At 39.6% G+C, this 24,970-nt stretch overlaps 1 protein-coding gene and 1 long non-coding RNA gene across 4 annotated transcripts in view; one reads left to right on the forward strand and one right to left on the reverse strand.

Moving 5' to 3' along the window:
- ACAN (aggrecan) overlaps window positions 1-12,724 on the forward strand; it is a 142,951-nt gene extending 130,227 nt beyond the window's left edge. For both annotated transcript variants that reach the window (XM_077263458.1, XM_077263460.1), the window contains 2 exons: window positions 7,629-7,811; window positions 10,158-12,724. In XM_077263458.1, the coding sequence (XP_077119573.1) occupies window positions 7,629-7,811; window positions 10,158-10,237 (263 nt within the window). In that variant the 3' untranslated portion in view covers window positions 10,238-12,724. The remainder of the gene's footprint in view (window positions 1-7,628; window positions 7,812-10,157) is intronic.
- LOC143775386 (uncharacterized) lies at window positions 11,590-24,951 on the reverse strand. 2 transcript variants are annotated; one of them, XR_013215639.1, is made up of 3 exons: window positions 24,766-24,951; window positions 22,589-22,705; window positions 11,590-11,697 (listed from the first exon to the last, which is right to left on the reverse strand). It is a non-coding gene; the product is annotated as an uncharacterized LOC143775386 (long non-coding RNA). The 2 variants fall into 2 exon arrangements; XR_013215640.1 differs by having other exon boundaries at window positions 24,844-24,950.
- Between the last annotated feature and the right edge of the window lie 19 nt (window positions 24,952-24,970).

A 24,970-nucleotide genomic window follows, 5' to 3' on the forward strand; every position in this document is an offset into this window, starting at 1 on the left:
AACACCTCCAAAATTGGTTTAGTCAGAACTTTGAAACACTAAATATACTTTAAAAGTGTATTCCCATCTCCAATATCCTATCCCAATATATAGTAAGTGTAATAATAATATTATTAGCAAATACCTCTAATAAGCAATATACTATAGTCCTGATGTGCAGGACATTTCGGTAGCTTGGGTATCCATGGTTACGACCACTAAGAACTAACTGTCACTATATGAGTGGTCGTAACCATGGATACCTGAGTTACTTTAATGCCCTGCACATGAGGAAAGAGACATAGTGAATCAGAACTTTACTACATTTGCAATTGGAGGTATGTGCTAATTTTTTTATTATTACACCTACTACTAGTGTTGAGCGATACCATCCGATACTTGAAAGTATCGGTATCGGAAAGTATCGGCCGATACCGGCAAAGTATCAGATCTAATCCGATACCGATACCCGATACCAATACAAGTCAATGGGACTCAAGTATCGGACGGTATCCCTGATGGTTCCCAGGGTCTGAAGGAGAGGAAACTCTCCTTCAGGCCCTGGGATCCATATTATTGTGTAAAATAAAGAATTAAAATAAAAAATATTGCTATACTCACCTCTCCGACGCAGCCTGGACCTCACCGAGGGAACCGGCAGCGTTCTTTGCTTAAAATGCGCGCGTTTACTTCCTTCCATGACATCACGGCTTGTGATTGGTCGCGTGCCGCCCATGTGGCCGCGACGCGACCAATCACAGCAAGCCGTGACGTAATTTTCAGGTCCTCAATGCCTAATTCTAGGCATTCAGGATTTTAAAATTACGTTCCGGCTTGTGATTGGTCACGTCACGGTCACATGGGCGACGCGACCAATCACAAGCCGTGACGTCACGGGAGGCAGGAAATGCGCGGATTTTAAAATACGTCACGGCTTGTGATTGGTTGCGTGCCGCCCATGTGACCGCGACGCGACCAATCACAGCAAGCCGTGACGTAATTTCAGGTCCTGTATGCCTAATTCTGCATTCAGGACCTGAAATTACGTCACCACAAAAGTATCGGATCTCGGTATCGGAATTCCGATACCCGCAAGTATCGGCCGATACCCGATACTTGCGGTATCGGAATGCTCAACACTACCTACTACATATGGAGCTATGGCAAGAATCAGGGCAACAATAAGGTTGTGCTTTGGGTAAATGTAGCTTGTCCACTCAGGAGGCTCAACGCAGAGAGCAGAATATTGCAAGGCAATACTCTCTAATATTCGGAGCTCCCAAAGAAATGAATGTAGAGAGATGTGAATGCAAGACCACTTCTCCATCTCTGAGAGTGAGTGTCAGGTCCCCATTCTCAAGTTAATCTAATTTATTGTATTTATTTTAGTCTCTTATATAAAACCATTTTAAATACATCAGTATTGCTGTCTGCATTGGGGCTCACAATCTCAATTTAAAATCAGTATGTTTTGGCATGTGGGAGGAAACCAAACACAGGAAGATCATACTAAGATGTTGTCCTTGGTGGGATTTGAACTCAGGAGCCCAACACTGCAAAGCAGCAGTGCTAACCACTGAGCCACCATGTTTCCCATTGAGCCACCATGTTGCCCATATATGTCCCGATTGGACAGCTCCTTTAATTTCCTTTATTTTGCATTGATTTGGTTATTGCAGTACTTTTTGAACTCTAGGATGCACTTTTTCCCTAAAATTTGGGAGGAAAATGGGAGTGCGTCTTATAGTCCAAATGTAGCTTACCGGGCTAGTGATGGCGGTGGAGCGGGGTCACAGGAGGCAGGATTGCTGCTGCATTAAGCTAGCGATGGCAGGAGTGGGGCAATGCTGCAGACCCCAGGCTGAGGGGGTTGTCACGGCAGACTGAGGCTGCCCATCTGCTGCCTCTGGTGGCCATTTTGCTGAAGTTCACCATCAAGAAATTAATGTGACGAGCGTGAACTCCGCTCCTGCCTCATCACCGACATCTTATTGAATCCCCGGGCCCGCAGCCTCACACCACTGAAACAACCCCTCCTCCGAACCCGGGGCCCGCGGCATCATCCCATTCCTTCTGCCACCGACTTCCTGCATCAGCAAACCTATCTCATGTGAACCCGCTCTTCTGCAACCACCTCCAGGGTAATCTACTGTAAATTCTGACTATAAGATATATCTCCATTTATTTAAAAGAAATCATATTTTCCTCCCCAAAATTTGGGATGCGTCTTATAGTCTGCAAAATATGGTACTTTATAAAACCTGTTTTTAATTACTTCTTAAGTGAGCTAGTAAGAGAATATATTTATTGTGTAGCCAACAATGGACCCACCATGAAAAAAATGGTGATGTTTGGGCATATATTTTCCTGGTTAACTATTTTGTTCCTATTTTCACTTACTGTATACACGTGTATATCAACGATTTACACACATTGGGGCTAGAGATTTTCCTGACATACTGCACTAAATATATATAGTGTGCACTTGCCTAATTCTGACAACTAGCTCTCTGCAGAGTAATATTTTAATATTTGGGGCTAAAGCATAGTGTTTAGAGAATAGTGGAAATTACAGCTCCAGAAATCTTTAAGGGCCCATAAAGTGAAGAAGACTAAAATTTATAGCCACGTCTGTTAATGGAGCAGCAGTAATTTTTTGTCGGTACTTTCCCATTATTTGCTTTCTTTTAGTAAATCTTACAAAGAGGAAAGTCTTGTGCCATTTTTTAACGAAACAACATGTTTTGTTTAAGGAAAATCCTCTTCAATAATGTTGCTAAGCACCGAAAATGCAGAACAGCCCAGAACGGTATATAAATATGCTGGTGTAGGGTAATCCAGGGAAGCATAATAGGGAGACTTTGTATAATTAGTTACAAAAAAAATTAATTAAGTTGGCTATTATTTATAGCACAGTACCAGTTCAGTGGCAGCCTGGGAAGTGTTTGACTTAACTTTCCATGGCTGGCACAGTAAATGGAGGCAGCTGTAATGTTCATGAGCCTAGCAACCAAATTTAGGGAATAGATGCGAAACAACAATCTGCTGCTTGGTGGTTCCTATGTTGCAATATTTTTTTTTACCTTTAATACAATATTATAATAAATATACAGTTGCATGTAAAAGTTTGGGCACTCCTGGACAAAATTGCTGTGAGTGTGAACAGTTAAGAAAGTTGAAGATTAAATGATCTCTAAAAGGCCAAAAGTTAAAGATGACACATTTTCTTTGTATTTTAGGCAAAAAATATATATAGCTCTGGCAAAAATTAAAAGACCACTGCAAAATGTTCAGTTTGTCTGATTTTTCTCTTTATAGCTATATTTTTCAGTAAAATGTAAACTTCTGACAACATGTCTCCGAATTTCCAAGCAATACATTTTGCATTTTTTTTCTGAAAAGGAGAAATGGTCACAATTTAAAAAAAAAACATTCTTTCAGACCTCAAATAATGAAAGGAAAACAAGTTTATAATCATTTAGAAACAACAATACTAATGTTTTAACTCCGGAAGAGTTCAGAAATCAATATTTTGTGGAACAACCATGATTTTTAATCACAGCTTTCATGCGTCTTGGCATGCTTTCCACCAGTCTTTCACGCTGCGTCTGGCACAAAAATTTAAGCATCTCTTCTTTGTTTGATGCTTGTGACTATCCATCATCCTCTTGATTACATTGCAGAGGTTTTAAATGAAGTTCAGGTCTGGAGATTGGGCTGCCCATGACAGGGTTTTGATGTGGTGGTCCCTTAATTTTTGTTTATCTTTTACATTTTAAAAATTACAAAAATAAAAATGGTTTGATGCAAAAGTTTGAGCACCTTGCATGGTTAATACCTACCATGACAAGCTCATGGGAACAACAATATATGCTCATAAGTATATGTAATTGTAATGATAACAAAATAGAGAGCATAACCTAGGACTATAGTAGATAATACGGGAAAAATCTACAACTGCATAGCAAACAAAGACCCAAATGAAAAAAACAAACAAACATCCCATATGAATAAAGTACAAAAATCTTTATTGGACATCACCAGGGTACAAGGAAAAAAAGGGGGGGTGGATGAAAACATGCACATGCAAAATAGATATGGCGCACTGATATAATTGTGTACATATAAGTGTGTACATATAAATCTTAGTATACTACCATGATTGTGGTCACAGTATCATCTATTACAATTGCAATGTTCTTCCTTGGAAAAATCTTCCAGTTCTGTGAGATTCCTGGGTCGTCTTGCATGCACTGTTATTTTGAGGTCTAGCCACAGATTTTCAATGATGCTCAGATGAGGGGACTGTGAGGGCCATTATAAAACCTTCAGCTTGTGCCTTTTGAGGTAGTCTATTGTGGATTTTGATGTGTGCTTAGGATCATTATCCATTTGTAGAAACCATCTTCTTTACAACTTCAGCTTGTTTACAGATAGTGTTATGTTTGCATCAAGAATTTGTTGAAATTTCATTGAATACATTCTTCCCTCTGCCTGTGAAATGTTCCCCGTGCCTTGGCTGCAACATAATCCCAAAGCATGATTGATCCACCCCCATGTTTAATAGTTGGAGAGATGTTCTTTTCCAGAAATTCTGCGCCCATTTTTCTCCGGACATACAGTACCTTTGATCATTGTGGCCAAAGAGTTCTATTTTAACCTTATCAATCCACAGGACTTGTTTCCAAAATGCATCAGGCTTGTTTAGATGATTTTTAACATGTTTCTAATGGTGAATTTTATGGTAAGGACACAGAAGAGATTTTCTTCTGATGACTTTTCCATGAAAGCCATATTTGTGCAAGTGTCTCTGAACAGAAGAATAATGTACCACAACTCCAGAGTCTGATAAATGTTTCTGAAGGTCTTTTGCAGTCAAGCAGGGATTCTGCTTTGCCTCTCTAGCAATCCTACAAGCAGCTCTCACTGAAATTTTGCTTGGTTTTCCAGACCTTATCTTGACCTCCGCTATTCCTGTTAGCTGCCATTTCTTAATTATATTTCAATCTGAGGAAAAGGCCACTTGAAAAAGCTTTGCTATCTTCTAATTCGCCATCTCCTTATTTGTGCTCCTTTACCATTTTCATTTTCAGAGTGCTAGGCAGCTGCTTAGAAGAACCCATGGCTGCTGTTTTCTGGTCAAGGTTAGAGGTGGTTGCGGTTTTGTAAAGCTGGGAAATTTTCATAGCCTAGCCTTTCCTAATGATGATAGCGAACAAGGCATAACCCTAACAGGCTAATTAGGGTCTGAAATCTTGGTCAAAGTTATCTGAACATGCAAATCTCTAATGGTGCGCAGCAAACATTTGTATCAGCCCATAAAACACCGTAATAAATTGTAAAATTGCTGCACAACTCATCCAGCTTCACCAAATTGGGCAAAACATGGACGGGACATGGTTACGCATGCTTGTATACAATTCATGAAAAATTACTCCACTTTAGTAGCGTAACTTTCACCAGAAATATACTTTAGTCCTTGATTGGAGTATATCTCTGGGGAAGGAGCATGGTACTTGTAAGATGCGCTGACTTCATTAATTATTAATGAATTAGTGGCATCTTACTCTTACATGCCCCATCATTAAGACTGGGGTGTCCCTGCTGGAGTAAGATCTGTGGCATAGCAAAAGCCTATTTGACAAGTGGCTCTCACCACATCTATCCAACCCCAGCTCCACACACGGAGTTGTATGAGAATGCCAAAAGTCACATAATTGTATCCCAGCCTCTAGTTTTGCCAAAATTATGTTATTTTTCAAAGTTTGTTGCGCAAGAATTTTGGCATAAAAGCTTTGAAGAAATCGGACCCATACAGTATACTTGAGAGTTTAATAATAATAAAAATAATAATAATAATAATAGTAATTCTTATTTCTATAGCACCAACATATTCTGCAGCACTTTACATTTCAGAGGGTACTTGTACAGACAATAAAAAACATAGCAGAGTTACATGTAATTCAACAGATACCATGAGAAGTGAGGTCCCTGCTCATAAAATTATAGTCTATGTTGAAATAGGAGAAACACAAAATAAATGGTAAAAAGTAATTGTATTGTGTGGTCCATCCATCAATATAACAAATAGGTATTCACAAAAAGCTGCATGAACCCATCACTAGCCAGTATCTTTATAAATACAGACACAAAGTGCTATTAAGTGCATGTGGGTGTGTGAACAGATGCTACAAGGGACCAAATTTATAAAAGATTTTGGAAGGACAAAACTGGAATAGTTATAGAGTATAAATCAGGTGAGGCGATAGGTCAGTCAAAAGAAATGAGTTTTTAGGTCACGCTTAAAACTGTGAGTATTGTGAATGAATCGAATTTCCAGGATAGTTTATTTCAGAGAATTGGGGAAGCTCACGAGAAGTCTTGGGAGATGGGAATGGGAGGTTTGTATTATTGAAAATAGTAGTGTGAGGTCATTAGCAGAAAGGAGGGCATGGGTAGAGTGATAGACATAGATGAGGAATGAGATGTAGGATGGTGCAGAGCCATGGATCGCTTTTTGGGTGACAGTGATAAGTTTATTTTGGACTCTGTAGCGAATAACCAGTGCAATGACTGGCACTGGGTAAAGGCATTGGTGTAGTGGTTGGAAAGGAATATGATCCTGGCTGCTGTATTCAGAACCGATTGGAGAGGGCAGACCGATTAGAAGAAAGTTGCGGTAGTCCAGATGAGAATGAATAAGAGCAACAGTAAGAGTTTTTGCAAAGTCAAAGGTAAGAAAAGGTCAAATCATAGAGATGTTTTTGCGGTGTACGTGACACAAGTGAGCAAGTGATCGGGTGTAGGGAGTGAAGGAAAGATTTATTTCAAATATAAACCCAAGACAGCAGACATGTTGCTGGGGAGTATTGGTAGAACAGCACATAGAAGAGGCGATATTGGGTACAGGTAGATTAGTGGAGGGAGGAAACACAAGGACTTCAGTTTTTGACAGTGTCAGTTCTAGATAGAGTTTATGTTCCAACCATCACTAATAATAATAAACAGCACTAGGACAGTTTTAAAGGCCTGTAGTACAGCCACCATTCAGGCCAGGACTTGCAGAGGTAACATTGAGTTAAAAATGTTAGCCTTTTTAACACTTCTGAATTTTATGGTAATGCTATTATCCCCTCTAAATAGACAGACACAAACACAGGCACTAAGCTTATCTCCCAACATATGACATGTGTAAGGGGATAAATCAAATGAGTGCGCTTCAAGGAATATGTTTCAACATAGAAACTGAAAAAAAATGCTCCTTTTTTGTGATGGATAGATTTTCCAACCAGTCTCAGCAGCAGTGACTAATGTGCCACATATCCAGCTGGCTAAAAGAGGAAACACAGAGACTGGCAGGGCACCCGGGTAGCGCTGGAAAATCAACCTATCTTTCAATTAATCCAGCATTCATATAATGCATAGAAGGTAGGAACTCTGAGTGTTGAAGCAGTAAGGAAAATTAGGTGCCAAAAGAAATGTGATCTCAGGGCATGGCTGGATAGGGGCTGGTGATGTATGTGCACTTGGTGTAATGGTGGCACAAACTGATTGCTCTGACTTAATCAGATTAACCTGAATATTTGTCCCAGGTAAAACTATGCCTAATGAAGACATAAGTAATATTCTCTTTCTCTCTTACCTCCTAGTTGCCTGTAATGCTCCCCCAGTGGTTGAGAATGCCTATACATTAGGAAAAAGGAAGGAGCGATATGAAGTCAGCTCATTAGTGCGGTACCAATGTAATGAAGGTCTCCTACAGCGTCACGTTCCTATAATTCGGTGCCTACCAAGTGGGCAGTGGGAAGTACCTAGAATACAGTGCATAGATCGTAAGTATACCTCTGTGTTCTTTAGATAGATAGAAATCCAGGGGCCCCATAGCAGTTGTTCAAATTTGGAAACCCCAATATTCCCTCAGCTGCCATTAAACAATCCATTAAGTTCCTACAATTGCATCATGAGGACCCAAAATGGGTGACAGAGGGCCCTGTGTCTAACCATTTAAATGCCATGGGCACTGTTCACCACAGCATCTAAGTGGTTAAACAGAGAAGAGCAAAGCTGGCTCTAATCACAGCACTTATAGGTGGGTGTCTGCTGTGTAAGACAGTCAACACCCTACAGCATGTCAACCCACTCCATACAAAGCCTTTGAACCCCTGCTGTGAATATATGGCAGGTGTTGGGAAACATGGCTGGACGCAAAGCTATGGGCAATGCCTTTTGGCACCAGGTTCCCCCAGCTAAAAGATCCAATTTCAGTCTAATGGCCTACTGCCATTGACAGTATCGAGCTAGATAGATAGATAGATAGATAGATAGATAGATAGATAGATAGATAGATAGATAGAATATAAGAACATAAGGCAGCACTCCAAAAAATACACTGAATACACTGAAAACTTTGCCACACCAGATGGGCTAATAAAGTCCACTTTTTTCATCATTAATTGGTGTGCTGCCTCCTTTTTTCTTTTTTATTATTTATACAAATGGATATTTTTTTGGATTGCTTTGCACTCAGAATTAATTTACATGGCGCTGTTCCATTTTTGTTTCCATTTTTTTCTTCTAGATAGAAAGATGGATACTGTAGATAATATTAACCCTTTTCCCACCTTAGATGTACTGTATAGTTGCATCTAAAGTGGGTTCCCCCTGTTTGCTGTGGGCTCCGGCGATGAGCCTGCAACTTTTCTGGAACATATCAGCTGATTTGAACAACTGACATATGCCCCTAACAGTCGCGGGAGGAATCTCAATCTACCCGCGGCTGTTAACATGTTAAATGCCGCTGTCAATCTCTGACAGTGGCACATAACATGCTCCCGCCGGGAGCGCGCCACTAATCCCGTCCATCGGCGCCCGTGTCACATGACCACGGGTCGCCGATGGATTGGCATGACAACCTGGGGTCTGTAGCAGACCCCTGTGTTTGTCATTGCCAGATAGCTATGAGTGCTGACCGCCGGTAGCAAGTGATCATTTTAGCTACATAGAGCAAGGTTGAAGCCCTGCTCTGTGTAGCACAAGCAATCAGATGACCAAAGCTTCTGGTCACCCATGGAAACTATAGAAGCAAGTGAAAAGTAAAAATAAAATGCTTTTAAAAAATATTTAAACATTTTAAAAAATATAAAAGTTCAAATAACCCCCATTCTTCCCTTTCAAAATAAAACAGTAATGAAAAAAATACACATATTTGGCATTGCCATGGTCAGAAAAAAGTCAAAACGCCAGAATTATATTTTTTTGGTCGCCGCAACATTGCATTAAAATGCAATAATGGGTAATCAAAAGATTGTAAATACACCAAAATGGTATCAATAAAAATGTCAGTTTGGCGCGAAAAAAATAAGCCCTCACTCAACCCCTGATGGCAAAAAATGGAGACGCTACGGGCCTCGGAAAATGGCGACTTTTTTTTCATTTAGAGACTTTGTATTTTTTTTTCACCACTTAAATAAAAAAGAGCCTAGACATGTTTGGTATATATGAACTCATAATGACCTGGAGAATCATAATGACAGGTCACTTTTAACATTTAGTCAATATCGTAAAATAACAAAACGGAAAACAATTGTGGAATTGCATTTTTTGTTGCAATTTCATCGCACTTTGAATTTTTTCCCATTTTCCAGTGCACAATATGGCAAAACCAATGGTGTTGTTCAAAAGTCCAACTCATCTTGCAAAAAATAAGCCTTCACATGGCCATATTGACAGAAAAATAATAAAGTTATGTCTCTGGGAAGAAGGGGAGCAAAAAAACAGAAACTTAAAAACGTCAAAACCCAAGGTTAATAGAAGAGCAGCATCAGAAGTATGGATGCACAGCCTCCTGGCAAGAACCAGACCATCCAGACAAAAAAAACAAAACTTCGAGGCAGCACTTGAAAAAATTATGGCAAAGAGAGTGGTTTATTAGCCCATAGTGGCGGAATTTTGGTTCTGAAGTGTTCTTAAGAAAGGTTCACACTTCAGAACCAAAACATTTTTTTGTCCAGATAGATAGATAGATACATTAGGTAAATATATTTCTTAAGTTATTTTGTGATATAACATAAAGTTAACTTGTATTTTATAATATGCATCATTGAATAAGATCGTGGAAAATGTGAACGTTGACTTACGATTTTTTTCTGTTTCCTCATCCTTCTTTTCACTTCCTGCAGCTTCCACTTACAGACACAAGAGAAGCCCCAGACTTCGATCGAAACCCACTAGCAGAGTTGCACAGAACACAGCCCATTAATTGAAAAAGACCCCAAAAAAAATTATCGTAATGAACATTTATGTTAACAATGTCAATTTCTTTTTGTTTTCATATAAGGAGTTTATATTGAAGAAAAACCCAAGCTGTATATAAAAAAAGCACCAAAGCAAATTAGGTTTCAGCATTGTTACTAATGGTCAAAGAAGTGCCTTTGTTAGGGATCAAATTGTGCCTTTCTTAATGGGGGGTGGAAGAGTAGATTAGAAATAGGAAAGGCTATGTGAAGCCATAAAGACTATCTCCCCCTGCCTTAACTAAATATAATGTGATAATAATGTAATATTTTTATTATTTAAACTCCAGGCTGGCCGACTTTAATTAAAAAGTATAAATATAGTAACAAACGCATTGCACATGAAGGACCTTAAATAAAAATAATTGTGAAAAATCGCTGAATGTATCTCAAATGTGAGAGGACAAAGGGGTGGGGTGGGTGAAAAATTGAGAAGCCAGAATGTCCAGGTATGTGCTTGTACTAAACTACAAGCAGTAGCAATATTTCATATGTGCTACCATGAATAGTCCTCTCCCACTGCACTTATTACCCAAAGGTTACTAAGGTCATGTCTAGAAAGCCCTTGCCGGAGAAGACGTCATAGATCTGTATGGACTTTCCGTAGAGATATACTTGACCTTCTAAGGAGACTTTCTAACTCTAGACGATTCACTCATGCATGGCCTAATGCTGCTCATCTAAGAGGGTTTTTTTTACGTCGTATGTTTAAGTATGCTCTGAAATATTTGCACACACATTATATACTAATTCTGCACTTATGTAACAATGCACTTACCTAGTCTTAAGCAATAAAAGAGTCTTTATTGCAGATCTGTTTAGAAGCAACTCTGCACAAATCTTTCGATTTAGTTCCTAAGTATGGATGCGTCACTTGGACAAGTCCTTGTCGTTGCGACACATCCTTCATATATCTCTGTTAATAGACGCCTTTTGCAAAGCTTTGCTTCGTTTCTACGCTTGTGTTATGTCGCCAGATTATTACGTTACTCTTCGGATAAAGCTTGGCATGCCCTGTAATGTGCAAATCTATTGGACCACTGGGACACCCTGTGGATTTGTGAAATGCTTGACAGATGCATCTGTGTCTCATACATCATCCATAGCCTTGAACGCAAGATATTGTATCTATAATACACCAGAATCCAATGCCATGTTCTCCCAATTAGCTGAATGAAATCTGCAGTGGGACCTACTATAGCTACAGCTCTATAATAGGACGAGGACTATTATTATACCGTGGACAGATTTTGTGAAACCTGATAACATAATCCACCGTCACTCTGCTTCCCCTGCATTGTCAGCTGTGCCTGTGTCTCTTTGATAGAAGAACCTCATGACTCCCCGTAGTAGGACTGAAACAGTTTGCTTCCATTTTCCCCACCTTTGCTCCGGGGACCGTGCAGTGCATGATGTTTCCGTGCACCTATTTATATTAAAAAAAATAATGTAATGTTATTAAAATACAATTGGAATACTACGTTCTAATTTTATTTAAATGAAGTTGCAATATTCTCCTAGAATTCTGGAGGAGCCTCTGTGTGTAATGTCAGGTACAACATTTTCTATATATTATTATTATTTTATTTTTTTTTTTGTAAAAAGCAAAACAAATATTTTATAAATCATGCATAGAGAGAAGACAGAGTAAAGAATGTGTAACACCGGAGGAAAAAAAAAAACATTGTGAAATGTGTATAAATAAAAAAGCAAAACCTGTTGTATTTTATTTTGCTGGACGTGCAGTGATATCTTTGGATGGATGTGTGAATATGTTGCCAGTCCAAGGTGTGTAAATACTGTGTGTATACTGATGAGTGAGTTAAAAACCTTGGTACAAAGGCTTAGTGTCCTGGCTGTGCCCAAGTGTTTTCCTTCCAGTAAGAGGTGATACTTGTATATTTATGGCCATCCGTAAATAAGAAAAAAATATGGTTATTTCCCGAAAATATTCAATTTATTTGGCTTCTGATCAGCTTGGTAAACCATGTGAAAGTCAAATTAGATATGGGCAAGCCCTGTAATGAATGTGTTTACAAAATTGCGGTAAAGCTAACTTCAAAATAAACGTTAGAATTTTAATTTCCGAAATTTGGAAATAAAAATGGTTTGCAAATTATTGTCATTCAGTTTTATCTGCCTCCTTGTGGTGTAAGTATTCACTTTATGGAACTCAAGTGCATTTTGACTCTCGCTACAATAAGACTTGGTCGGCATCGGCCACTGCTTGTCATTCAATAATGCTTTTTTTTTGTTAACCCATAGTACTGCAGATGAGTTTATATCCAAAATTTGTATGTGTCTGACATACGCTCAAAACACTCTTCACAAACTTCATACACTGAAAGCCAATGGATTTCTGATAGGAGCATACAGGCAATATTATTGCAAATGAGCAATGTCCAAAAAAAGTCTTTGCACTGTACTCTGTACCATGTAACACCTATGAAATAAAGCACTGAGCCAATAAAACATACATTTTCTATTTTTTTTCAGTTATTTTACTGATGTTACTGCCACTAGAGACTTGCCTTCAATGCTTGTCCTACTATGGTGATATGTGCTTCAATTTTAGACTATGATTTAGAAAGCCAACAAATTAAATGTCACAGAGGTAGACACTCTGGGTGATTTGGGCTCATGATAAAGGGCACCAAATGTAATGAAATCTACTAAAGCAAATAATATTGTGTTTGTCCTATAAGTCTATACTGAAATTCATAAATTCTTTAAGAGCCCAAAGCCAAAGCCTAAGCCTGCACTTCAGCATGATTTTGATGAGATCCCCTCTTTGGCCAGATATAGGATGGTATGGAGAGCTTTGGTGGATTCAAATTATCTTCTACGTCAGTATCTACAGCACATACTAACTGACTTTAGATAATAGACACAACCTGACATAACACTGAACTTTACAGAAAGCATGACAGTTATCAATATAAAATGAAATTTAAAAATGGCCTTTGCATTATAGGCCTTTTAATAAGGATTTTGAACCTCGTAAGAATGATATCCTATATCATGGGAGGAGCTATGCTTGCTTGATCTCCGTTGGAGCCCAGTAGTGACCAATCTCTTCTGTTCTAATGTCCAGGGTTAGGAATAATTCCAAACCCAACATGTTAGCCTCTCGGCTGCTATTGTCAATGCTGACTGCAGCATCCAAGTGGTTGATAGAAGGAAAGGATTTCTTCTGTGACTCCATCAGCTCCCAACAGCATGTATGCAAAGTACAATGGGTTGTTATGGTGCCTAACAGTCTGGCTTTTTACCTCATGTATTAGGTCTTGCCAGACATGTTGACCAATAGGATGCCTGTACATGTTATACCAGCAATAGAGGGGATAAAAAAACACTTTTGTGGGCTCTTTTGGGCTAATGTAACCTATTGGATATGTTTAGCATGTATAGCCTGAGCTTTCCTGATGTACAAACATGATGTAAGCATAGAATGTCTACCGCCTGTAAATTAAATGTCTCTGTAAAGCTGATCATATACTGTCAGCCAACCATTTGGATATTTTCAATAGCTAAAGTGGAGGAAGCGACTGTCTGACTTCGCTGACAATGGCTTATCTCCCTTGAAAATGAATGAATCAGGCTTTGAAATTTCAATTGGCAGGAATCTATCTGTCCGGGGTAGGGTTAAAGGGCCAGGGGTCCAGAAGGCCCTATGCACATCAGATTATCAGGCAGTCCTGTTAGAATAGGTGGGTCCAGACAACTTTCATCTATTGTGTATGGGGGACTTAAGCCAGTCTCACGTAAAGTCATGTAACCAATCTTTGGGAGTCTATCTCCTGTTGACTAGTAGTATTATTCTTATTATTTATTATTATAGCGCCATTTATTCCATGGCGCTTTACATGTGAAAAGGGGTATACATAATAAAAACAAGTATAATAATCTTAAACAATAGAAGTCACCACTGGTACAGGAGGACAGAGGACCCTGCTGCGAAGGCTCACAATCTACAAGGGATGGGTGAGGATACAGTAGGTGAGAGTACAGCTTGTCATGCAGCGGTTTGGTGGATCGGGGGGTTACTGCAGGTTGTAGGCTTGTCAGAAGAGGTAGGTCTTCAGGTTCCTTTTGAATGTTTCCACAGTAGGCATGAGTCTGATATGTTGGGGTAGAGAGTTCCAGAGTAGGGGGATATGCGGGAAACATCTTGTATGCAATTGTGGGAAGAGGAGATAAGAGGGGAGAAGGGAAGATCTTATGAGGATTGGAAGTTGCACTCGGGTAAGTACCGGGAGACTAGGTCACAGATGTATGGAGGAGACAGGCTGTGGATGGCTTTGTATGCCATGGTTAGGGTTTTGAACTGGAGTCTCTGGGTAATGGGGAGCCAGTGCAGGGATTGACAGAGGGGAGAGGCCGGGGAATAGACGGGGACAGGTGGATTAGTCAGGCAGCAGAGTTTAGAATATATTGGAGGGGTGCGAGAGGGTTAGAGGGGAGGCCATAGAGCAGGAGGTTGCAGTAGTCAAGGCGGGTGATGATGAGTGAAATATTTTTGTGTTGAAGTCAGCAAGAAGTAGAAAGGGCTTGGATATGTGGTTTGAAGGAGAGGTCACAGTCAAGGATTACCCAAAGTCAGCGAGTTTGTGGGACTGGGGGGAGTAAGCAGCCATTTACTTTAATGTACAGGTCCATTGGGAGGTCAAGTGAGATGGGGAAAGATGATGAATTCTGTTTTGTCCATATTAAGCTTTAGAAATCTAGAAAAAGAATGAAATAGCGGATAGACATTGTGGGATTCTGGTTAGTAGGGAAGTGATATCGAATCCAGAGATGTAGATCTGTGTGTCATCAGCATAGAGGCCAAAGGAGCAAATGAAGAAGAGCAGGGGCCCTAGGACTGAACCTTGCAGGACACTGACAGATAGGGGGTGAGTTGAGGAGGTGGTGTGTGAGTGGGAGACGCACAATGTCTGGTCTGTTAGGTATGACGAGATCTGAGTATGAGACCTTTACACATCACATGTCTCTTATCTCCAGTGCTCTCTGCTCTCATTCTTCCCTTTGCCTTTCTGAAGGAGCTCTGTCTAAGATGCTAGGTAGTTGATTGTGCAGTGTTTAGTGGAATATCAGAAAGCCGAAAGGTCTCTCAGTAGCAAATGTGTGTGAAGATAAAGAGCAATTATAGTACTATCGTACAACTTGCAATACAGAGTCACGCAGACCGCTGTAATAGAGGCAATGTCGGTGAGACGGGGAGTATATGAACAGCAGTTCTTGATGTAATAATCCAGCCACAGAAATCCCTGACAGCATCAAATCAAAGGTTCAGCACAAAGCTGGGAGAGATTATGAAAATGATAAATCGTGTATTTCTCAGCTGTGGTGCATTCAGACATACACTCACCGGCCACTTTATTAGGTACACCATGCTAGTAACGGGTTGGACCCCCTTTTGCCTTCAGAACTGCCTCAATTCTTCGTGGCATAGATTCAACAAGGTGCTGGAAGCATTCCTCAGAGATTTTGGTCCATATTGACATGATGGCATCACACAGTTGCCGCAGATTTGTCGGCTGCACATCACCACCACCAGCCTGAACCGTTGATACAAGGCAGGATGGATCCATGCTTTCATGTTGTTTACGCCAAATTCTGACCCTACCATCCGAATGTCGCAGCAGAAATCGAGACTCATCAGACCAAGCAACGTTTTTCCAATCTTCTACTGTCCAATTTCGATGAGCTTGTGCAAATTGTAGCCTCAGTTTCCTGTTCTTAGCTGAAAGGAGTGGTACCCGGTGTGGTCTTCTGCTGCTGTAGCCCATCTGCCTCAAAGTTCGACGCACTGTGCGTTCAGAGATGCTCTTAGGCCTACCTTGGTTGTAACGGGTGGCGATTTGAGTCACTGTTGCCTTTCTATCAGCTCGAACCAGTCTGCCCATTCTCCTCTGACCTCTGGCATCAACAAGGCATTTCCGCCCACAGAACTGCCGCTCACTGGATTTTTTTTCTTTTTCGGACCATTCTCTGTAAACCCTAGAGATGGTTGTGCGTGAAAATCCCAGTAGATCAGCAGTTTCTGAAATACTCAGACCAGCCCTTCTGGCACCAACAACCATGCCACGTTCAAAGGCACTCAAATCACCTTTCTTCCCCATATTGATGCTCGGTTTGAACTGCAGGAGATTGTCTTGACCATGTCTACATGCCTAAATGCACTGAGTTGCCGCCATGTGATTGGCTGATTAGAAATTAAGTGTTAACAAGAAGTTGGACAGGTGTACCTAATAAAGTGGCCAGTGAGTGTATATAAATCATGTATTTTTCTATAATTTCGTAAGCTTGGAAAGTCTCTTTAAATTTATCTTATGTTTTTTGTGTGAACCAGCACTAGAAACATTGCAAGGCTATCTTCATATTTCCACTAATAATCAGTTAGAACGGATCCAGCAGTAAGTTGCTGGAAAGAACTTTTTAGTCCGTTTTTATAAAACTGTTGGATATGTTTTTCAACATTGAAGTCTATGGAAAATGGATCTGTTAGTTAATCATCCGTTTTTCTTTCATTTGTAAAGAATCCGTTTTTTGCTTGCTGGATCCTTTACAAATGGAAGAAAACAGATGGCTAATTAATGGATACATTTTCCATAGACATCAATGTTAAAAAACGGATCCAGCATAGATCAGTTTTCTAAAAAGTTGTGCCTTCTAGCAGATCATTACTGGTCATGTGAACATAGCCCTAATGCTGTCTTTTTGCTATGGATCATCCACATTTCTATGTTTTTAACTACTCATTGCCATCTGAGAAAATCGGTCCAGTGGGATACAATTTTCTCGAAGGTTTAGAGTAAATGCAGCCAGTCCATGATAATCGGACCACACTCCAATGTCATTATTTTTTATGCTGCAATTTGTTTCTTCAGTCTGAAGGAAAAAAAATCCGACATGTGCACTACCCCATAGAATAACATGGGGACGAGTGCTAGCCATCAAAAACACGGATATCACTTGTCCTATTCATAAGGGTGCGTGCATGAGCCCTTACAGTAAGTCACTAAGAGGGTTCATATACATAAAATTCAACACCGGCAGTCAAAACAGAAAAGAGAAAAAAAATCATCAGTAGGAATCAGTCTTGAGATTGTGAAACCAAATATGTGATTGTATCACCTGAAAATACCACAAGATATTAAGCCAAAAAATATTATATCTGTACATTTTTAATCTTGCTATTGATTTTCTTATGAACATTTAAATGCATTAAACATTCTAATGCTCATTTTATGAGTGGTCAATTAGACACCAAAAAATTACAAAAATGTCATTCTAATGGAAACAGCCCTATTGGAGCAGTATGGGTATTATTAACCTAAATTGGTTTGCACAAATTATATTTTTATTAAATATTTTCTCATTAGGAAAGACGCCGTCTTAGATATTTAGGGCATAATACATTGTTTCTATCAGCAGGTCATACAATTGAAAGTCAGGGTTAGAAGCAATTCAGAACAGAAAAAAAGCAAAAACAAAAAATGACAACCTTTTTTTGTGAAGTGCTGTTATTTACTTGTATTTGGAGCCTGCAACATTCTTAATAATTGTGTGCCTATTTCTAGTACAAGACCTCAATCATATGCAATTATGTCACTCTGTATTTTTTGCAATCTATTGATTTAGAAAAAGCTAACATGGGCAGTCATTTTTTCGAGCACCTAATAAAGAGATTATAAAGTATAAAATGATTAGGGAGGAAATCGCTTTATCATTACGTGAGTGCTTGTAGTGCTTTTGTTGTTTGGTACATTCAGGTTTGCCTCTATATAGATTCCGCTTAAATAAAAATTAGCTATTAATTATCTTGTATGGACAGGGCAAAAAAAATCATGTTTAGGTCGAACATAAACTGGAGCTTGTATTCAAAAACAAATTGCATCCTTGTATCAGTTTTTGAGCAATTTCCGCATCTAACAATTCCATATTCAAATTGCAAATTTCGTTGTCTCCACTGGGTGAAAGTACATTTGCATCTTCAAAATGATAGGAAGAATATTGCCAGGAGAACGGCTGGTGTGTATAATAATTTCCACAGTACAGAGTAAGTTTTTACAGATGCAATAATGGTAAAGCTGAAGGCACATTGTTTTGGGTAAAGGACAGTAGACAGTGCACAGTTCTATATGGTCACCATGTATTTCTTTTTTTGGCAACTGATTTTTTTTCTTTTTGCAATCTGCTGGTTTTTCTTATTTTGAAAAATAAGCCCAGATTTATGGAGATTGTCCTATTATTTGTATTGTATAGATGTTACACGATACATTGTCTGAAGAAGAGACTTACGTAGTCTCAAAAGCCTGATGAATTAACATTATTTTATTTTAGCTAAACCAGTGAGCTCAACGCAGTATGATGCCCCCCATAGCCACCTTAACACAGTATGATGCCTCCACAGTTACTTTAACACATTATGATGGCCTCTGCAGTCTTCCACCCACAGTATGATTGCCCTCACCCACAGTATGATGGCCCCCACAGTCTCCCTTGCAGTATCACGGTCCTCACAGTTCCACCCACAGTATGATGGACCCCACAGTCCTCCACACGCAGTATGATGACCCCAACACAGCCTTTCCAAACAATATGAGGTCACTCGCAGCCATTCCACACAATATGAAGCCACTCACAGCCATTCCACACAATATGATGACCCCCGCACAGCCCTCCATACAGTATAATGGCTCTCCATCCAATATAATGGTCCTCTATCCAGTATAATGGAGCCCATAAAATGTGCCATCATTTCATGAATATTGCTTGCTTTCTTTTAGGCCACTTTCAAGCAGAAGTATTTTGATCAGTATTTTAGATACTATTAGCCAAAACTAGAAGTTCTACCTTCAACAGAGAGGAAGCATTTACATTTGTTTTGAGTTTTGGACTCATTTCTGGTTTTGGATTACAGATATATATGTAAAATTCTGAACAAAATCTTGCCATGTCAAGCATCCGCAGGCTTCATTTACACATCCATGATTTTATCGTACGTAAAATACAGACAGCTGTTCGTCAGTGTTTTGGATCCAATTTTTAGCAGTGTTTGGTCTATTTGTCAGTTTTTACCATTAACGATTTGTCAGTGATCAAAAAATCAACAAAGTTTCTCCTATCCATTATCTTATTAATCACGGACAGGACATGGAGAGCACATGGATGCCATCTGTGTGCTCTCTGTGATTTTCATGGACCCGTTGGATTAAATTCTGTGCAATTTCTTTGAGTACACATGCAGTCCACAAAAAAACATGGACTTGTGAACAGCCTCATAGTCATTATTTTCTATGAATTTTATCTGTGAAAATCACAGATAAAACACGTACATGATTCTCTGACGTTTAAATGAGGCTTTATTTGGGATATTACAAGTTTTTTCAACTGGCTAATATGATATAGAGCATCTTTTATATTACTCCTGAGTTTAAAAAGCAAACGAGAACTAGGGGTCAGAATTCTTTTATATAATACTCCATGGGATGTGCTGAATTGCTCCCTCTTATGTCAATAAGCATAGACAACATAATATATCAAATAATGTATTAAAAAAGAACATGTATTAAAAGTAACTGGCGGTGGAACAATACAGACACATCATGGCATTTATGCATCATTTACTTCAGTTTTGAAAGCCCTGGAGGTCAATGTAGGGTAATGTCCAAAACAAGACCGTGAAGATCATATAGATACTACAGTATAATATAGAACATATTACAATACATTAGTAAGTAGTCACCAGTCCCCAGGAATGAACACTAACTAATATGACTGCCAACAGGCACAAGGCACTGAGAGACTAGGACACCAAGGATTGAGTTTACTCATTTGACCAATACAGAGTCATGATGATGTACTTAATCACTGAAGAGATTATTTTAAAGGGTCTTAAATTTGGTTTCCATCCCTCTTCCTTTTTAGATGTCCAGTGTGGGAATGTAGTTGTTTTTCTGTAACAGATATTTGTAGTCCATGCACTGACTTTATAATGCTTATACAAAGCACTCAACCCAAACAAGCAGATCCAAAATGATTGGCACACCACTGCAAGTAGTGGTGCAAGTGGAAAAGTGGACAAGTGAACATAAATCCAACACTCTGAGATTTTTATGTTGAATCTCTTATTTTCTATGCATTTCAGCCCATCAAGAGCTTACAACGGCCCTGCTGTTGAAAGCTGTGGATGAACTGAAACTCGCCGACACTGAAAGAATCAAGAAAACAATCTACGTGAGTGTCGGGATTCTTTTGACTCTACAACCCAAACAAGCAGAGCTGTAATATGTAACATGGGATGATGACAGAGGCACTCAGTGCCTATTATTAGACAGAACATACATTTCATATCATTCAGAACAAGTTGGTCCATCGAGATTGCAGTTATTCTAGCTTTTGAACCTTTGGGTACCTGAACAAGACTCCAGATATACATTGATTGATCACAGGAAGGCTTAGACATGAATAATGATTTATCTCAGTCATCTACAGAAGGACCTACATCATGTCACTAGGAACGGTAGGACTGAACTCTCAACAGTGGATGGTCATTCTGCTTGTGTGGCAGGCTAGATTCTCTATTGATGACATCTGAATCTCCACTGTACTGGGCTTTATTTGTAGCGTGCTTAATAACCTAATTTGTTGGTAACTTATAAGGAAAATATTTTCTGTTCACTTAGAATAACCTACAGTATATTATCAGAATGAAAGCACGTATTAGCTGCAGAAGTGGCTGAAAGGATCTTTAACAAGACTAAATTCATAATGAAAGCATTAACTGCTTGCCCATGTATGGATTGGACACCATGATGTGCACACACAGTGTAGCGCTTTTCCACCTAAGTGGTCTTGTGTAGATCTGTTCTGTTTATCTATTTGCCGTTGGCCACCTGGAGACCTCGCGGTTTATACACAAACTGGGAAGTTCATTGAGAAACTTGGAATTTTGCCATCCTGGGAATACAGAGCACAGTTGTTCATGAAGGAGCCCTTTTTACTGCCTGCCACGTGGATGTCCACTTTGAATAGGCGCTGCAGTGTGGACACTGTACACCAGGAAATGCACTGAGGATCTCCACTTCTTACCGTTAACTGGGTGTAACAACATCAACACATGTGTTAACACCTCACCTGCCAAGTGCAAATAGGTTAATATTTACATCTGGAATCAAAAAGGGTTAATTATGACAGTTTATTACTTGGTTTCCTACTAAATAAGTTGTACAACTTACACTATGGTACAGAAAGTAGATGTAAATATTATATCTAGCACTACAGGCCAATGTTACTAAGTGCAAATAATGAGAATCCTAATAGCATTAACAAGGGCGAATACTGACAGTTCGCATTCCCTGTGCAATACAAAGACTATGTAAGGCACAGTGCTATACATAACAAGAGGACATATTGGATCCAGTTGGTTGAACACGGAGGTGGGCTGTGCTGCTGGAGTAAATCCATTTTTCTGAAATGATGGTGAGAATAAGGTTCTTTATTCACAATAGTGAATAAAAAACCTTACTCACATCATTTTGGAAGAATTGATTTACTCCAGCAGCACAGCCCACCTCCGTGTCCATCCAACTGGATCCAATATCTCCTGGAGGATTTGTCCACCAGCCGCGAGGCAGCAGCAGCTGTTTTTCTTAATGCCGACATAGGACTTGTGCTTGTCACAGCTCTACCACGTGAATGTAATCAACACTCTCCTACTCTCCCTCCATGGGGTATCACCCTATTGTGCGCTCTGTTTCCCACTTTTAGATTTATGCATACATAGTATCAGCTCTTGCTATGTACCAATGGGACGGCGCCTTACATAGCAACAGAGGATGCTATATAATAAGGGACAGCACTATACATAACTGGAGAAGATGCTACATAATAAGAGATGGCAAGCGGAAACGATGTAATTAAGGATGGCGCTATATATAACCAGAACGTACACTCTATACTAAGGGACTGTGCCATACATTATACGGCTACATTCCTGTATCAATGTGAAGTATTGCTGTGATGACTGATTTTTTTTCTCAGACAACATACAGACCCATTGGGTATGTCCTATGTCCTCATAATCAGATCAGATATGGACATGCTGTGAGTCTTGCAGATCTCATTTTGCGATTTTCACAGTTATGTGAATGGATCTTTGAAACTCTGAGTTCATGTGCAGTCCAATAAAAGAAATATAGCAGCACACAGACATTTCACACAAATATGAGAATATGGCCTAAGGGAGGTGGTTTTACAAGTAACAGAATTACTCCAAGTCATACACTACAGTACAGAATAATATTTACCTCCAGGGACACGTTTCAGATGATAGTCATTTTCTGCTGTTTCTTCTCCACCTGGTCAGCCCATCATGCCAACATCTCCCAGTCATGACTCGTCTTGTCACACCGATCACTGCAGTCCTGAAAATAATAAGGTCACATATATTGTATATATACATTTGTCTCCTGAATAAAAAATCCCCCACACTGCGCCCCTGTACAAATATGCGGCACGTCATAAATATACTATTAGCCACACACCATTCCAAATATAATTTGAAAAGCCAGCACTGTGTCCCCCATTAACTATACCTTCTGCCTCCCAATAAATATAACTTGATCGCTCTCTGCGACTCTCCCCCCTAATTCATTCTAAGGCTATGTGCTAAATTTGTTGCGTTTTTTTCCACTCATATGTGGGAGGAAAATATGCCGCGCTTTACAGAACAAGCAAAGTGAATGAGATTTCTAAAGTCTCATGCAGACATTGCTTAATTTTTTTGTAGATTTGCAGCAGATTAAAATCTGAATAATGTCAATTCATATCAATTCAGCATATTTCACCAATGCTAACAAGAGAGGAAAAATACACAACAAAAATGCATGTGAAAAAACAGGCAAAGACATGTCTTTTATGCAGCATTTTTCCTGCCAATGCATCAGGATTTAAAGCAGAATTTTCTGCTGTAAATCATGAATGTGTGCACATAGCCTCAGTCCCTTTCCTGTGTCCCCTCCCCTATTCATTATAAGTCCCTGATTGCATCATAGTGAATTAGGGGGTGGGAGAAGATATTATCAGGATCTCATAATGAGAAAAGTATATTTACATAAGTTGTTTGCCAGAATTTTTTTTAAATGCTGACTTCTAATGTCCCTACTCTGCAGTGCAGCACGGAGAAGCAGAACAAGAAAGAAATAAAGAACGTCAGTATAATCAATGTGAAGTAGAACTGGAAATTGGAAATAGAATTGGAAACCCGCCAGTTGCTTTTTCATGTTACAATGTACACTGGAAATATTGAAATACGTCTTTTCTTGTAAACTATCACTGAGAATTAGCAAAATCGCCCTATTGGAAAAAAAAACCAGTATCAACAATTATTTTCATCAGTAATACTGGATGTGTCTGAGAATAGAAATCTCAAAAGACTTGTATTATTGAAACAAATCACTTATCTTGTGGTCAAGTCAACGCCGATGTTGACTTTGACTTGTAGTCAGGAGCGGGCAAGATCTCTTGGCACCCAAGGCGATGGCTTCAAAATGTGTCTCCATCCAAAGTTCAATGTAAGCCTTGGTACATTTATTCTGGCCACATTGCGGCTGAGCAGAGTTGACATGCAAATTGTTGTGGTTTGCAAACATTAGCATTTACAACCACCATTAGGCTTGAGCTACATGGCAACGTGTTGCATAATACTGAAATCACAGTGTTGCATTATGATGTCGCATGTAATGATTTCCTATGGTGACTCAGTGGTATCTGTGAAAAAGAGTCACAAATGTGTCCAAATGTGTTGATTTTCCGCTGCTAGTCGCAAGTCACACATAACACACTTGGCGCAGGCTTCAATGCAAGTCTTTGAGCTGCCACTTGTGTGCGACTTATCTACAGTTTGGCCTTTTTTTACAGCAAAATCACAACTGTAAAATAGTTGTTTGTGTGAGAATTGCTATCGCACAATACCTAAATGGTAATGCTGCAATTACCGATAAAAGTGCTTTTAACTGCTCCCATTTCCAAACCAATGAAGGAATACGTGAAGCAGCCTGATAGCTGCGAAATATTCAGTCTTTCCTTATACCAACAATACCAAATGTTGATCAAAAGGTGAATGTGACATAAGCTCAGAAAACATACATTATACACATATTTTGTACACCTGCATTGATATCCTATGAACACTGCACACACTGCAGTCCCACTCTTTAAGGTAGGTCCACAGGGTCAGTAAACGCTGTGGGTCCAGAGACGCCCGCGGCTCACATGCGGAGACAGACATGCGGCGTGTCTTTCCAGACCCCAGCATGTCAATTTATCTTGCGGAGATGCGTGTCCCTTCAAGATAAATTTCACCCGCACAATGTATTGGACGCAGTGATTCCACACGGCTCAGTGATCACATGCGGATTCACCTGCGTTCAATACCTGGCAGCTCTTTGGATGCAGCGGACATATACTGAATGTCTGCACATACCCTTACACATCCAGGTACTGCAAAGACAGCTAACTCATTGCTGCACACACACTGCACATATAAGGAGAAGAACCCAACTAGGCGTGCTTCCTCTGTGACGGGTCCAGAACCGTTGGGGCTGTCATCTATCTTGCAGGGAGGAAAGCTTAAGGCCCTGGACTGTTCCCGGCAGTTGGGAAAAGCGGGCGTGGCTAAGCTGAGGGAA

The sequence above is a fragment of the Ranitomeya variabilis genome, chromosome 5 (genome assembly GCF_051348905.1).
Source record: "Ranitomeya variabilis isolate aRanVar5 chromosome 5, aRanVar5.hap1, whole genome shotgun sequence".
Classification (NCBI taxonomy): domain Eukaryota; kingdom Metazoa; phylum Chordata; class Amphibia; order Anura; family Dendrobatidae; genus Ranitomeya; species Ranitomeya variabilis.